Below are 15,717 nucleotides of genomic sequence, written 5' to 3'. Positions count from 1 at the left end.
AATAATTTTATTAACCAAATAACTTTAAATACAGGAAATACTTATTTCTCTTCATTTCAGAGAAAGAAATGAATCCTAGTTCCCAGAATACATTAAAAGCTGGAGGCCAGAAGTGAGGAAATTACAGAATGACACTTAAAAATTGTTTGCATAGGACAGTTTAATCAATGCTTTGAAATGGATTTATTTACACCATTTCAAACTCATTAATCCTACCTCAAGCTGAATATTATTCAGCTGAAATCAGTCAGATGTGCTATGAAAGATTGTCTTCAGCTTGACCTAAACTAGCTTTCTGAATAGCTTGGTTTAAATTTCTTTAGCTCAAGTTTCATGACACTGAAAATTCTCTGAGAAAGGACTTCCCAAGGTGACATTCAGATGGACAGCCACCATCTTAGCATGGGCAGGACAAGAATTCAGACAGGAGGACAATTCAAACTCTAAAACTCCCACATTGTCCAAGCACATGGAGTCAAACAGGAGTGTCCCCTCCATCATTAGGTACAGAACTCCTATTTCCAATAAGAGACTTTATTTATCCCAGTATTTATTTACATAGCATATATATACTTGAAGATCAAGTCAAGTCAATGTTTTTTGGACAGAAATAAATACATGCCTTAAGGCTTCCACAAACTTGCATGAGTAGACTTATTCTTGACCAAAGAACTAGAGCCAAAATGAAAAGTTTGTTGATCCTAAAGGCCAGGATAAGTGAAAGAATTGTTTTTAAATCTTTATGCCCTGCAATAAATCATCTTTTCAACAACCAAATCTCTGAGCTGCATTTTCTTATACACTGTGCTGAACAGTAAAGTCATTTATAACTGCATGGAGTCAAACACAAATGTTCCATTATAAAGCATGAGGCACATTCCTTCGTTTTCCCTAAAGTTCATTGTTTCTAAAAGTTAATTTACAGTAGCAACTGTAGTTTAATAAAAATAATCCCATAAGATAAATTATGCATATGTAACATTTATGTCATTTTCTTGCACTGCAGTTTGACTGAAACAGAACTACATAACCAAAGAAAAATAAATCTAACCACAAATGCTTAATTTCTTTCTAAAACCTATATAAGCAGCCATGCTTACTTAGTTTTTATTCCTTATGCAACAAGCCAGTGTCCCACCTTCCAAAAAAGCAAAACAGGCATTACCAGCACATCAAGTAAAACAAATAGTACTTTGAAATGATAAGGCAATTATCATTTATCATCATAAAATTATAAGGCAATCTTCATAAGCTTGGCTGATTCCTCTTGCATTAAAACAAAGCTTCACAAACCAACAAGAAATCAAACTCATTTGGCAGTGCCTGGGGAACAATCTAGCTTTGGCAAGAAAAGCCTCAGTACCCACCATGCCATTTCTGTCTGGATCTGAAATCTGCTTCCAGAACAGTGATAAAACAACACAGCTCTTCTCTGTGAACCCAAAACAATGGAGGGTTGCAATCCCCCCATTCAGCTTTAAGGGGAACACAGCTGATTATCAAAGAAAGGCTTATCCAGCACTTCTATTATTCTTAAATGCCAACATTTCATCCTTTCTTTACAAGTCTTTGCTTACTAGTTTGTGTACAAAGACCATGTTTTAACCATCCACTTCCCAACTGCTCTCTGCCCAATTTCTTGCATTCCCTTTCCTTTTATTATTTTTCCTTACTATTCCCTCTGCTTTCACTTGCAGAGTCCTTGCCCCCATAGGTTCCAATTCATCACATATAAGCAAGGCAGTAAACAATGTTGACACTCAACAGGCTTTACAAATACCACATATGATCTGGCCATAATGCAAAATTATCTTTAACAACTGACTTTGTCTCAGCACCAGAACAGCTTTGAAAATTCTGGGTAAGACTGAGCCAGGAATTGACACAATAGATCTAAATAAGTCAGTGCCAACCAAGCAACTTCTGAAGGCAGTTATTAGACAATGGGACAGAACTGCAAGCTTTGAGGATCATATATCCTATCTCCAGGATTAAAAAAAAAAAATCCTGTTTCTGGCAGCCAACATCTTTAAATTTAAATTACTAATTAAAAAAATAAAAGTCTGTCATGGGAGAGCAGGAATGGCAGTTGTCAGGAAGAGCAGGCCAACAGTCACCAGATCCAAGAAACAATAAGTCTCAGGGAACAAAAGGCATGCATATGGATTGGCTTAGTTTTTTCTGAGATCCATTTCTTCACCCTTTTTTTTTTCCCCTAAAAGAGAAATAATGCCATACAGAGCTTGTTTGTTTACTAGAGACTATTATAATATGATTTGGAAGGAAATGAATCAGAGGGACTGAATTGAAGTCTTTTGATACAGACAAGCATCATCAAGGCAGGGTTAAGAAAGGGTAAGCCCCTGTGAGAGCAGCAGGAGGAGGCTGGGAAGCATGACCTAACTTCCTGAGCTCTTCCTTCATGAGGGAAACCATTTTCTTCTCAAGAAAGCCTAAACACAGCTGAAGAAAGTCCTGCAGATGTATTCACATAAATAATCTCCTATGGTTTTGGACACCAAATAACAATGCAACGTCATCAGACAGAGTTTTCCAAAGCAGCTCAGCTGGAACACCAGTGCACACACAGGTAATATGCTGGCACATACTCAGTGAGATTCTTACCTTCAAGGACTGGATTTGACTGCAAAAGTTGTTCTTTTACTTGATTAACCTCTGCCCCTTTTCCACACACAGCAGCTACATATGACATGACAAGTTTGCTTGCCTCTGTGGGGGAGAGCCAAACAAAACAGTGATAAGCATTGGCAAAAAGGCTGTAATGTGATTTTACAGACTAAATCTCCAGCACGTTTTCTCAACGCCAGACAGGAACTGTGAGCACATGCATTTCAGTTCTCCCCTGCACCATCTGGAAATGCAGAAGGAGCACACCCCGCTCTGAGACCCAGGCCATTACAGCAGCAATTCTCTTGATCTAAACACCTAGAGCCTCTACCCAAGCTAAAAAAGCCACCACTGGATAGAGCACATAACTTTCTCCTTTTCATTTAGCCTCCGTAAGAGGCACTCTCCAAGGAAAGAACATTATCCCCTGCTGACACATTGGAAATGTTTTAATCTAGCCTGAAAATAAACAGGCCCAGGCAGTTTCAAGACACAAAATTCAATCAGTTTATATCAGCAGATACACAACAAGTGCAAAACACAACACTTATACACATATAATTACAACTCTAATCTACAAGCAACTGAGTAACTACAACATCACCTAACATGCTGCATTATTTTCTCTTTGAAAATAAAACCAACAGACAAAATGAAGCATTCATTTAAACAATAAAACTAGTTTGGAGTTGCTTTTAATAAAATTTGGAACAATTTCTGGATTCTCAAAGCTGGGTTCATATGGGTGTCAATAACCCATGATAGAAAGAAATATTAGATAATCCATCCAACCCTTCTGTTATTGCTGGTCAGGAAAAAGCAGCTGGAAAATGATTTGGTTTATAAAGAGGTTACTATGATGCAAGATAGTGAAATTTCAGGCAATATAGGCTGATATATAATGTAATTACTAACAGCTGGACACCAAATCAATTCCAGACTGTGGTCATTTAAAAAAAACCCATTACATTTGTAACAGATCTTCAGAGATCTGTTACAAATTTAAGTGTCTCATTTCAGGAAAGAACTGACAGATGAGACGTTATCCCTTAGATTTTGATTCTTCCTATTTAACCAAATTTGTTTGTTAGCATTATATTACTATCCCACGAGTAGAGGAAAATGAGCAAACCTGCCACACAGGAAGCAAGCAGACAGAAAAAAACTTTAGGTCTTTTCAGAAGGCTCCCATCTTCTTTATTTGTGCCTGAAACCCATCTCTCATTTTTGACTCTGTTCTCTTCACAGCTTGGAACTACCCAATTATTTAATTTGAAATATTTCCTAAAACAGTCAACATCTTTAAGCACAAGCACTCAATCACTGAGAGAAACAAGCACTGAAGCAGCAAAAAAGCTATTATAATAGTTTACACACAATGACTTCAATACAGGCTTTGAATATCAGCAAAAGAAAATAAAGGCCCTTTCTCTTATTAGGAAATCTGTTTGGTCCAAGAAAGACATCTGGAAGGGAGTGTTCACCCCAACATTTCAAAAAAATTTAAATACGCCCCTTATTCTCATGATGCACCATGTTTTCTTGCCCAATGTAACTATCAGTTAACATTAAAAACATACAGAGAAACAAGGACAAAATTGGAAGTAAATAAAAAGACTCAACTGTGGTTTCAGTTTTTCCAGAGAAAAATGTCAAATATTCCAGCTACCAAAAATTTAAAACACAGTTATATAGTGTATCTGTAGTAAAAAGTTTGCTTCCTTGACTTCAGTAGCTTCCTACCCTCTCCACCCCCTATTTTGTACTTACCTTTACAAAAAAGGAATAATTCATATTATTTCCCATATGGCTATAAAAATTACAGAACCTGCAAAATCTCTATACAAATCTAAATCTACTATTTACATACAGAGAAGTTCAACAACTCAACCTCTGATTCACCTTTCAAATGAATAAATCAATAATATATGTGCCTCAGTTGTATGAGGTGCTTGATAATTCACAATTTGTGGAAAAGAAACCAAGGAGAGGAAATCAAGACATTAAATACCACCAGTCCAGGACTCTTTGCTAAAGTCTGAGCTTCTAGATAGAACCTCAAAGAGTCATATTAATAAAGAACTTGGGGTTTTTAAACTACACTTCTACTGAACATGCTTTTCTGTCATTGAACTGTAAATAAGGATTACATTACAAGGCTTCAAGACCTCTCAGTTGGGTGCCACCAATCAAAGAGCACCAAAGATGATGCCTACACTTTATATGTACACAAAAGTCTTGGAAAGCAACTTCTTGTTACCTACTTTGAGTCTTGCTCAGAATAAGCCCCACATATTCTCAGATGCAAAGGAAAAATCTCTCAAATTACTTGGAAGCAGATGTATGCCTTCCTACCTGCTGTCTCTTTTGCAAGTCACCTCTGTTTTAAATTGCTATCTGTAAAAATAACTGGCTTCTTTCTTTTTTAAGTTTTACTTAAAATGTACTGCAGTTATGCAATCCTCTCTTGGTTTCTAACCTTCCAGTTTAAAAACCAGCAGTCATTTTCAAGGAAATGTCAGCTTTGCCTAAGAAACTCAGTGTTCTGGCACACAAGCCAATCTGAGCACTGCAGCTGAGCACAGTGTGCAAAAGGCTGATAAAATTTCCAAAGTAATCAGCTACAGTTATTTATTTTCCTTAGATAAAAAGCATAATTCAGTTTTTAAAGGCACGTATTTATTGAGAGACAAGTGGAAGTATCAAGACTAGAAAACTCAGAGCATTCAATTTTCCATGTCTTCAAGTTTCGTACCAGGACAGCCTAAACATTTTCTGGCCCTTGCAACCCTCTGTGACAAGTCAGCATGACTTTGGTACAGCTCTTGATACTGATGAGGATGCTGCTCTAACATGACATGGGATTTCAACGTGGTGACAGTGTGAAAAACCATTATTTTATGTGACTTCACAGCTGCAGCAACAAGTGTGGCAGCATTCACCTTCTGCAATGGCCAGACACACAGAATTACTGACATCTCTCAACTCTTAACAACTCCAGCTTCCCTTTGCAAGGCTCTGAACGACCCTGAATGTTTTTTAATCAGATCCTCACTGCTCCTTACCTGTTTTCCCAGCTCCACTCTCTCCTGTGATAAGGATGCATTGGTCTTTGTCCTGGTCCCTTAAAGACCTGTAAGCTTCATCAGACAGAGCAAAGCTGCAAAGAAACAAAGAGCCAATCAAGAATTAGGAAAAAAAAAACAACAAACTACCAAATACTGACAATAATTACAATCTGTCCTCCGCACACCCAGGAAGAAAAGAAAACCAACAAACACCACAACTCTCCAAGTTCTAATGTTCCATAAGTGGTGAAGCACTCACTTTTCAGAACATAAAGACCTACAGAAGCAAAATGGGTACTTTTTCTCAGAGGCTTACTTAGACCTCCTTCAGGAACAAGCAAAGATAATCTTGAAGGTTTCCTAAAGATAGCAAAGTCAAAACAAAGTAACATAATTTTAGGGAAGTGTAGCTATCTTTCTTCATTGAACAAAATGTCACATTCTCTGCTGAAAAAAACATCAATGCAACATCAGGGCATGGTTTGTCTGAAGACAACTCTAAAATAAAGGAAAGAGGAGAACCCTGAGCAATAAGTACATCATAAACCACAATTTCTACTCAGTAAGAAGAAATCTCACAACCTTATAAAACATTGAGCATTCTAAGACTATGGGTGCAGCTGGACTTGTGCATGAATATGCAGAATTATTTTCCACTAACTGTGCTCTTAACCCAATAAGTGCAATGTCATGCAGGGAATCTAAAGAATATAATAAGAACCAACAGATTTCCTGTGCCAAAAATGTCTTTTCCTGGAGCTCAGAATATCATGACCCTGAAATGCCTGGGCTGCAATTTGAATCCAGATGTGCTCTGCTGCCATGCAGCAACATATACTTTGGAGAAGTGCAGATGGTTTACTTATATTTAGTTTTCTTTAGTAGTAATTTTGAGACAGAACAAAGATTTTCTTTCAACTGCATATTTCAATTAATGGAATGAAGTACTCTGGTAACTAAGCACTTTCCCCTTGGAAAAACTTAAACAAATAGTACCTGAAAAAGGACATAAAAGCAAAATCCACACAGAAAGACACAAATGCATAACCAAATTAAAGAAAAAATATGATATCCAAACACACCATATTTTTACATTAAATAAACAGCTGTCCAACAGACCAAGACCTTTGTTAGATACTGCATCTAGTAAAATATTTAGTGTTTATATATATCCAAAAGTGAATATTGTTTATTATTTACAGCAAACAAACCCTGTATGAAAAACAGAAATGAACCCTCAGGTCAACATAAGATGCAGAATCACTGCAGGTTCAATGCACTTTTTAGAAACTTGATTTTTTTATTCTACAACAGTTCAGGAGCTTTGCATTCAGCTGGTAACAGCAAACAGATCAAATGTTTGTTTTGGACAACACAGCTACATGGTGCTTTTTTCACAGGCTCCTCTATAGAAGAGCAAGCTCTTTGTCATGACACCAGTGATGGGAAGCAGGAACAACACAATGCAGGCAGTGAGAGCCACTCAGGGCGTCGTCTGGAGGCTCCTACTGCTGCCCCTTAAAGCTTCAAATATTAAACCTACATTTACTAAAATCAGTCCATACTTATTGCTACCACAGTCCCTTAGCTTCAGGTTTCTCTCACCAAAAAAGTAGTGAAGAGCATGGCATGGTGTCTCAAATTTATCATCAGGTGCACGTGCAACACTGTTTTTTGTACTTCCTCGTCCCTCACCTGTATTAGACTCATCTCTCATTTGCTTATTTGGGTTTTGGTTTTGTTTGCCTGTTTTTCATGGTCACATCATGTTACCAGCCCAGCAAGGACCCAGGCAAGCGAGGGCATCCTGAACGAATTGGAAGATGGGGAAATGAAACACCTCGCAGCTCCTTTGCTCCTAAGCACTAACACCCTCCCTCCCTCTCCAGGGCCTGCCAAGGATGCTCAGCCCATCCTTTCCCCCTCTCTGTGTCCCTCCCACCTCCTCTCTTGCAGCACATCTGCCTGCCCAGCTCCGTGACCCAGCCAGGGCTCCACCTCTCTCCCTGCTTTTCTCCAGCCTGTTTTGTCCAAGGCACTAAATTACAATTCTCCTCTCTGCACAGATGGCTGGAGCATCCACTTAACACCCGTGATCAGAGGTCATTAACTCCTTTTGATACACATCCCATCCAACCCCGAGCAGGGCTGATCTCTCAAACCTTAATACTGCTGTGCTGATTGAAGCATTTGAACTCAGTAGTTCAGCTGGAGGTGAAAATGTGTTTACAAGAGAGTAGCAGGCTGTAATGTTTTTAGCATTACAACAAAGTCATATTGTGATGTGGCCAACATGCTGGAGAACTAGCAAAAAAAATATAAAATATTCTGCTGCTGCTGAGAGACCATGACACAATTTCTGGCACCCATTTTACTGTTTGGAATCCAAACTACAGTAGCAGTAACACTTTACCAGACTCTGTTACAGGACATATTTAGGAAATTAATATTTGTTGAATGCTGTTGCAGATATCCTTGCAATTTCAAAAGTACAACAGCACTCAGAAAAGCTTATTCCAGCACAGATTTCCTTTCATTTTGCAAATTAAAAATTAAAAGCAACAGGATGAAGATGAAAGAAATAAACTTCCCTGAGCATTCATGGGCCACATGAGACCAACTTTAACAATAAAGCTGTGATTTCCACAGGTTTGACTGAGGGAAACTGTCTTTCAGCAAGAAGATAAAACTCTGAGACGCTTTTCAAATTTACAGACTGGATGGCTCATTCTGTGCCTCTTGTCCTTCAAACAATCTTGGCCATCAACTAGTTTTTCACTTTTGAAACTATTTTCTTGGCAGTAGTTTCGCCCTGGAAAATGCAATCAGCATCAAGCACAGAGGAAGTATTCTCTGCTGATATACTGAGTTACGAGTTAATCAGCTTAGTACTCATTCATCTTTTCAATAATACACTGAATTTAAATTTCTCAACAGCACCTGTCAAAATGTATTTTACTGCTTGATGAATTTATTAACTCTGCCTGCACTGCATAGTTAAAGACACCAAATCATGCTTTTTCTCCTTCCTCCACAGAAAAACCAAGAGCCTAATACTGCAATGAGGTTTCTGAAGTGGGAGGAGAGAGGGGGGATTTCATCCAGTTCTGGTTTAATCCAATCTAGTCAGAGATTTCCTGCCATTTTCTCGAATCTACACAACCCACAAAGCCTAATAACACCCTACATCAGGGTATCAAATATTATCTACTGCAGACAAAAGAAAAAGTAAGTCAACTCATTTCAAAAGAAGTTTTGCATAAGTACTTATCAAAAGTGACCCAGTAGAAGTGTAAAATCTATCACTGATATTTCAGCCATTGTTCCAACAATCCAGTTGGAGGAGGAATAACCAAGAGTCTTTTTAAACAACTAAGATTTGTCTTTCTGGCACTACAAAAGAGCAATGGCACATTTCTGTCAGTCTGAACAAAGATCTTTATCTCAAAGAAAAAGATACATCTATTCAGATGTCATGTTGACTTTCATGACACAACATTATACCTCACAGTCCTTCCTATCTATTATCAACATCTATAATAAGCATTACAGTAACAGAAAACCCAAACAAAAACAAACTTTGGGTCTTGTTTCAAACTCTACCTGATTAAAAAAAATATAATTCCATGTTATTAGTTATTTGTTTAAAAAAATAATTTCATTTGAGGTCATTTAAGTTTAACACATATCAATGGTCCAGAGACCACAAAGAATCCTGGCCTTTTCCTTTTAGCAGCATGGAGAGACATGGCTCTGTGAAGCCACATTTGCAACCATGGAGTTAAACCACATACAACTCTTCGAGCCACCTCCCAATTACAGAGCCTAAGTAAAATTTCAGAATAGTTTAAAAAGCAGTTATAAACCATGTGTTTCAAATTAGCTGATGAGTGCCTCAGCAGTGTCACTTACCATACCTTATAATAAGCTCTCCTTTGATTTTTAGGCTTTCCTGGAGGAAGATGACATCCTCTTACCACAACAAACACAGAAATATTTACTGGAGCTCTCTTTTAGCTAAGTCTTATGTATAGAAGCAATTTGAAATTGAAATGCCACCCACACCTAGCTCAGTAAGAGGGCTCTGCTTCTTTCTAGCACGGCCTCTTCAGCCACAAGCTCCAGATGGCCAGATCTGTCACAAAGTCCTAACCCAAAAACTTAAAGGGAAATAGTATAGCCCTCCAAGGGAAACTTCCAAAGGGCTCTGGCAATTTTCAGCATCTGAACAGCATCTAAGTGTCTGGGGTCAGGAAGAGCCAGGAGCCAGATTCCCATTTGCTCACCCTGAAACAAGCAGCCAGTGCAGCATTTGAACATTCCAGGTTGCACCCATAATTACAATAGCCGTAAAAATCTCCTTCATATAAGTCAGAAATTCACTTCAAATGAGCAGCTTTTCTACCACCTTTTTTCTTCATGCCAAACTCACCAGGATCAGTATTTGCCAGATACTGGTACTTATTTGTGCTATCATTTCCATGCTTCCTTTCATTTTCCTTAGCATTTTCAATTAAAAGTAACTCGTTAACACTCTTTTAAATTCTCTCCAATTGCTCTTCTCATGCACTAATAGAGTCAATTCACTTATTCACCAGCTGTTGCTTTGATTCAGAGACCCTGGGTCCCCATTTCAGAATATTGATTGCTTAATCTTGGCTATTGGCTGACAACTTGTTTGCTACTTTCTAAGGAAATGAGGAAAACCTCTTTTTTTGACTGCTCCAATTCCTCATGAAGCAGAGTCCTGGTACCAGGGTTCATTTCTGCCCAAACATGTCTAAACACACTGGCAGGATGCTAAAGGCCAGTGCTTATCAAAAACTATATACCATGCTAGACTATAAAGAATAACAGCAATACATAAATTGTGCACACACTTTTAATACAAATTTTACATAAAATTTAATTTAATTACTTCAAGTTTACTTAAAGGCATAATTTAATTTCCTTTCTTCTCTTTCTGAGTGCATAGAAGTGCACAGTAGCAGGGCAACAGCAAAGAAATTATTTCTTTTTCTCATGATATGCAGTGGGAAAACATCAGAATTACATTTTGCTTCAGTATGAAAATCCTAACAACCTGAGCTAGGAAGAGTTGAAGCAGATTTTATAAGTGCTTTGAGGTTTTACATTGTAAATCATCACTATTTGCTATATATATTCCCCCACCCATTGAAGCTCAGTGGAAAATTCACCATTCAGGAAAAACAACTGTAAGAGATGATTTATAGTATTAGCTCATAGTGCAGAATCATTTAATTGCCCTAAGGATAAAAAGTGTACTCCCATTTTCCATAATTACAAACTGTCTCATGTTCAGCTCTTTGACACACTTGAAAAGAAAAGGTTGATTAGCCTGCCACTGGAGAGAATAAAGCAACAGCTGAATGGATGGAGCATCAGCTAGGATGGACCTTCACAGGCAAGCAGCTGCTCTTCCAAACATGCCAATCAGGGAAAGAAAAAAAAACAAATTTAAACACCAGGAAAAAGAGGTGTGCTAAGACAGATGGAAAGCCTTTGCTCTTATTCATATCCTCCATTTTTATTTTCCTGGTGAGCACAGAAACCTGTTTTATCAACAACACTGTGTGGTAATACATTCAGCAGAAGGGTACCTCCTGCACAGGCCTCCCAACTTGGTTATTCACATTTGTTATTGAGCCACTGTGACATTATTAGATGCAGAATAAAGCCTAAAGCTGTGCAAATCAGCCCATTGGATTTGTAAGAAGCAGCCATAATTTACAGAAGGGAAGGGACAGAGAAAAAGGGAGAGGGAACAGGACAAAGCCACTCAATTTTCATGAGTAGGACACTTCACTACACAGGCTAATATTAAGCCAGAGAGATTTATTTTCTGATAGACTGGAAATATAATATAACCTCTGATGCTCATATATACACTGCAGGTTTAGCAGAAGACTTGTCTCAGACCAATAATCTGAGGTCTGGACAAAAAGAAAAAAGTTCTTGCTGAAAATCTTGTCTTTCTGAGACTGAGGCAGATCTAAGGTGTGTTCAATGAACTTCAACTCCAAAACCTCCCTATGGAGAGGCTCAGACAATGTTTCTTCCAAAATACTGTGCCTGCACAGCCTCCCAGCTCACCAAACCCTGGTTCTTTTCCCTCTCCCAGTATGGAACACATTTCCACTCTAAGGAAGGCTTTATCAGTTTTGATCACTTCCTTTGACTGTAAGTAAAAAAATAAAATAAAAAAAATTTAAACCAACAGCGATCTTTCCCCAGCACTGTACCGAAAAGCCAAAAATGCAGCCATTGATTTTCTGCCTGTTTCAACGACATCTAAGACATCTTGTTAGTGCTAACATTAATGTGATGGAAAACAAGAAATGCCTTTTAGCAGGAGCTGTGACCCAGCTGTTGCCTTATTTTCTTTCAACCAGTGCAAAACAAGATCTCTGCAGCTGAGGATGGCCATGCCAATCCAGACTACAAAATGAAGTCTCCCTCCAAGTTTTAGCAAGCCTGACAAGCATGGCCACATCCCATTGCAGAGCTCAGTGCTGTCAGCTGGCAGTGAAACACACCCAGCAGAGCGTGAGGAGAGTGGCCTGGGCAGGGAGCAGCAGGCAGAACCCTGGTGCTGCAGATAACCAAGCCCACAAGCCCATCCCCTGACCCCCTGACACATTTTCCATGGAGCGCCTGGCTGAGCTGGGTACTCCAGGGCACACCAAGGTGAGCTGACGTGGGCCAGTGCCAGCTGTGCCCACCACAAACACCTGCAGTGCACACAAACGGGGCTCGTGGCTTTGCCTAAAGAAGGGACCTAAAATAGCAAACTTCAGTTTGGAGCAGGTTCATGCCATTGAAGTGAAGACACACATAAATTGAGGCGGGGCAGGGAAGCAAGTATCTCCTTGCTTTCCAGCTTGGCTTGGATTCCCTTTTGACTAGTCCCATTTCCTTGAAATTACATCAGCCAGCTGGATGGCACACAACCATCACCTCCTCACCCATTCTAACACTCTGTGGGTTCAGTCCAGCACGAACCAGTAGGTCCCAGTCCCACAGCACTAACCAGATGAGCCTGTCACCCCAAACGCTCTCTGACCCAAGCACCAGGCTGTGTTACCCAAGGCAGACACCAGCTCCTGCATGGTCACACAGGAGGACATGGACAGGTCAACCACACACCTACCCCAAGCCAGTCTGCTGCCACCTGCACTACAAAGGTTTCAAGTTTTTGAGGGAAAAGGCATTTTTGTTCACAAAATCAATAAATTTATTGGGCTATGATATCTTTGAAGCAAAGTACAGGAAGTGTTTTCTATTGTTTCATCAAAAATCAGATTCAATTAGATGTTTATTTGCTAGGATGAATCAGCAATTGCATGCTTGATTTAATGACTGCCCAAACCAGCCAAGTCCTTACACTCTGTGTTCTTACTGCAAAAACTATTGGCTGAAGATCCTGGTAGCCATATTCTGCATCAGAAGCTGCAGGTTTTTCCCTGAACTGCCATCCCAAATGCACCGGAGGAGCCTGCAGACACCAGGGGAAAAGCAGCTTCACAGCACAGCAGAAATGCTGATGGCAAGCTCCTCGTTTTTCTCCACAGACCTTCTGAAGCTTCCCAGTCCCTGAGGCTGGGCTTGTAAAATTTGGGATTTATTCCACTTCCCTGGTTCAAATGGAGCAGCAAGGGGTCAGACAGCTGAACAGAAAGGGAAGACAGGAGCAAACTGATTTGCCATGCCTGGCTTCTGTCAGAGTTTAACTAGAGGGCACAAAATTGTTTAAAATCCCAGTTCACTGTTTCATCTGTGCAGAAGCACATTTGAATTGCACCTCTGAGCTTTTGCATATGTGTGGAAATGAAGGGCTGCTGGGACAGGGAGGAAAAAGGGAGCAGGAGAAAACAGTCATTCCCTTGCTACATTGAAATATAGAGACTCTCAATATTTTTACGGAAAAATGAACTAGTTTCTGTACCTAATACAGAACGTGTCTGAAACACAGGGAAGTTCACTTGCCAAATGCAAATGTTCAATTCAGCTTTTACCAAATTTTACACAAACAAAATCTTTTTCTGCAGAGCAAGAAATGCTTTGGTTATGCTGTTCCAACATGAGAATAGCATGCTATCAGTAAACACCCCCAAAAAAACTGTAATTCATCTTTTCTTAGCTGGTACAAAGAATACATTTTCCATCAAAATAAAACTATGCAAACCAATTATTCCTCCTTTTTAAAACACAGATAGTGGTTAAAAAGTGGTCCTTAAAATTATTCACAGCTATTTCAGAAATAACAAGCCCAGACTACAGGTTAAGTTGGATATTTAGAAGAAAAGACTCTATAATCCTATTAGGGGAACAATGATCATCACAACTTGTTTAGTCGTATACAGACAGGAATATACAGCAAATTGCTTTTCTTCTTTCTTTTTAATTTATAAATAGGATGTATTTTTGGGACTTACAGTGTGTGCTGTTCCCAAATAGTGGCAGAGTACTAATTTGCTCTGTTCAAAAACTCCAGTGACTTCTTCATTTCACAAATGAAACCACAACAGGGCTGTGCTGGTTGTGGGGTTTTCCTGGGGCATTGAAGGGCAGAGTGCTGCTCTTATGATTTCACATTAAAAAACGCTTAGCAAATAGTGTTCCATGTCTCTGCCTCAAAAAAACAGTCTCCTGATTAGCAAATAGAAAACCTTGCTTTTTTTCCTGCAACCCTAGGAAGCATCCTGAAGTCAGAAGGCAGAAATAAGTAATTTCCTCCTGATGCAGCGACAGCAGAGATACAGCAAGTCAAGTTTTGGAACCATGCAGGGTTTATCGATACCATGTGTTCATTGCAGGGTCTTCTCTCACTGCAAATAATTTTATTGCAGAACTATCAATGCTTTCCAAACAAATTTGTTGTACTTTGATAACCCAAGAGAGAAAAATAAATTTATTCTTTTATCCTAAAGGAAAGAAACATGTTCCAGTGCTCAGGGAGAGAAAAACAGCAAAGTGAGGTGCACAGTTTCATATACCCACTGCACAGAAAAGGACATGTTTTAAAAGGTCCCACCTCACAAAGAAATAATCCAGCACAATTATACTCCAGTGTGCAGCACAAACAGGAGAGCTACAACATCTCAAAAGACACATTGTGAGTGACCTCATAGCTCTGCCTGGTGAGACAGGTAAGCAGATGTCAGCCATTCATTAGAGCAACACCCTCCAGTGGACTGCAACAGTTTGCCAGCAGAAAAAATGCCAAACATTCCACCAAATTCATTATCCTGGTACTGAAGAAATACAATCAGAGAATCATAGGACTGGACTGAAAAGGACCTTAAACATCATGTTCCAACCTCTCTGCCATGGGCAGGGACACCTTCCACTAGACCAGGTTGCTCCAAACCCCATCCAGCCTGGCTCTGAACATTTCCAGGGATGGGGCAGCCACAGCTTCTCTGGGCAACAGTTCCAGTCTCTCACCACCCTTTCAGCAAAGAATTTCTCCCTGATATCCAAGCCAAGCCTACTCTCAGCCTGAAGCCAGCTCCCCTTGAACTGTCACCTCATGCTCTTGTCCAAAGTCCCTCTGTCCACCTTTGCTGTGGGCTCCCTTCAGACAGGCTGTAATTATGTCACCCCAAAGCCTTCTCTTCTCCAGGCTGAACAATCCCAAATCTCACAGGAGAGGTGCTCCATCCCTCTGATCTTCTGGAGTCCCACCAACAGGTCCCTGTCCTTCCTGTGCTAGATGCAGCCCTGCAGGTGGGCTCTCAGAGCAGGGCAGAGGGGCAGTAGGAGTATTCTCACATCCTCAAAGATATTTGTAAGCCAAACTAAGCTGCCAATCACCAGATTTGAAATCCAGGCTCTGTAACAAAGGCTAGAATGCAGCTGCCCACACGTTTATCAAAGACAACAGTGACAGAGCTGCAAATAAAAGTAATTCACTTATCTGGAAAACATCTGAAAGGCAATGTCAACACTATGTAATTACATAGTTATGCTGCTACTCTACTCAGAGGTGTTACTGAAT

At 39.6% G+C, this 15,717-nt stretch overlaps 1 protein-coding gene across 9 annotated transcripts in view; it reads right to left on the bottom strand.

Annotated features, from left to right (window-relative positions):
* MYO1B (myosin IB) overlaps nucleotides 1–15,717 on the bottom strand; it is a 107,361-nt gene that overhangs the window by 53,920 nt on the left and 37,724 nt on the right. For all 9 annotated transcript variants that reach the window (XM_039728562.1, XM_039728561.1, XM_039728566.1 and 6 more), the window contains exons 4-5: nucleotides 5,694–5,788; nucleotides 2,626–2,730 (exon numbers count right to left, since the gene is read on the bottom strand). In XM_039728562.1, the coding sequence (XP_039584496.1) occupies nucleotides 2,626–2,730; nucleotides 5,694–5,788 (200 nt within the window). The remainder of the gene's footprint in view (nucleotides 1–2,625; nucleotides 2,731–5,693; nucleotides 5,789–15,717) is intronic.

This window comes from Passer montanus, unplaced genomic scaffold (genome assembly GCF_014805655.1).
Source record: "Passer montanus isolate IOZ18808 unplaced genomic scaffold, ASM1480565v1 scaffold66, whole genome shotgun sequence".
NCBI classification, from domain to species: Eukaryota; Metazoa; Chordata; class Aves; order Passeriformes; family Passeridae; genus Passer; species Passer montanus.
This window is presented reverse-complemented; position numbering and strand designations above follow the sequence as displayed.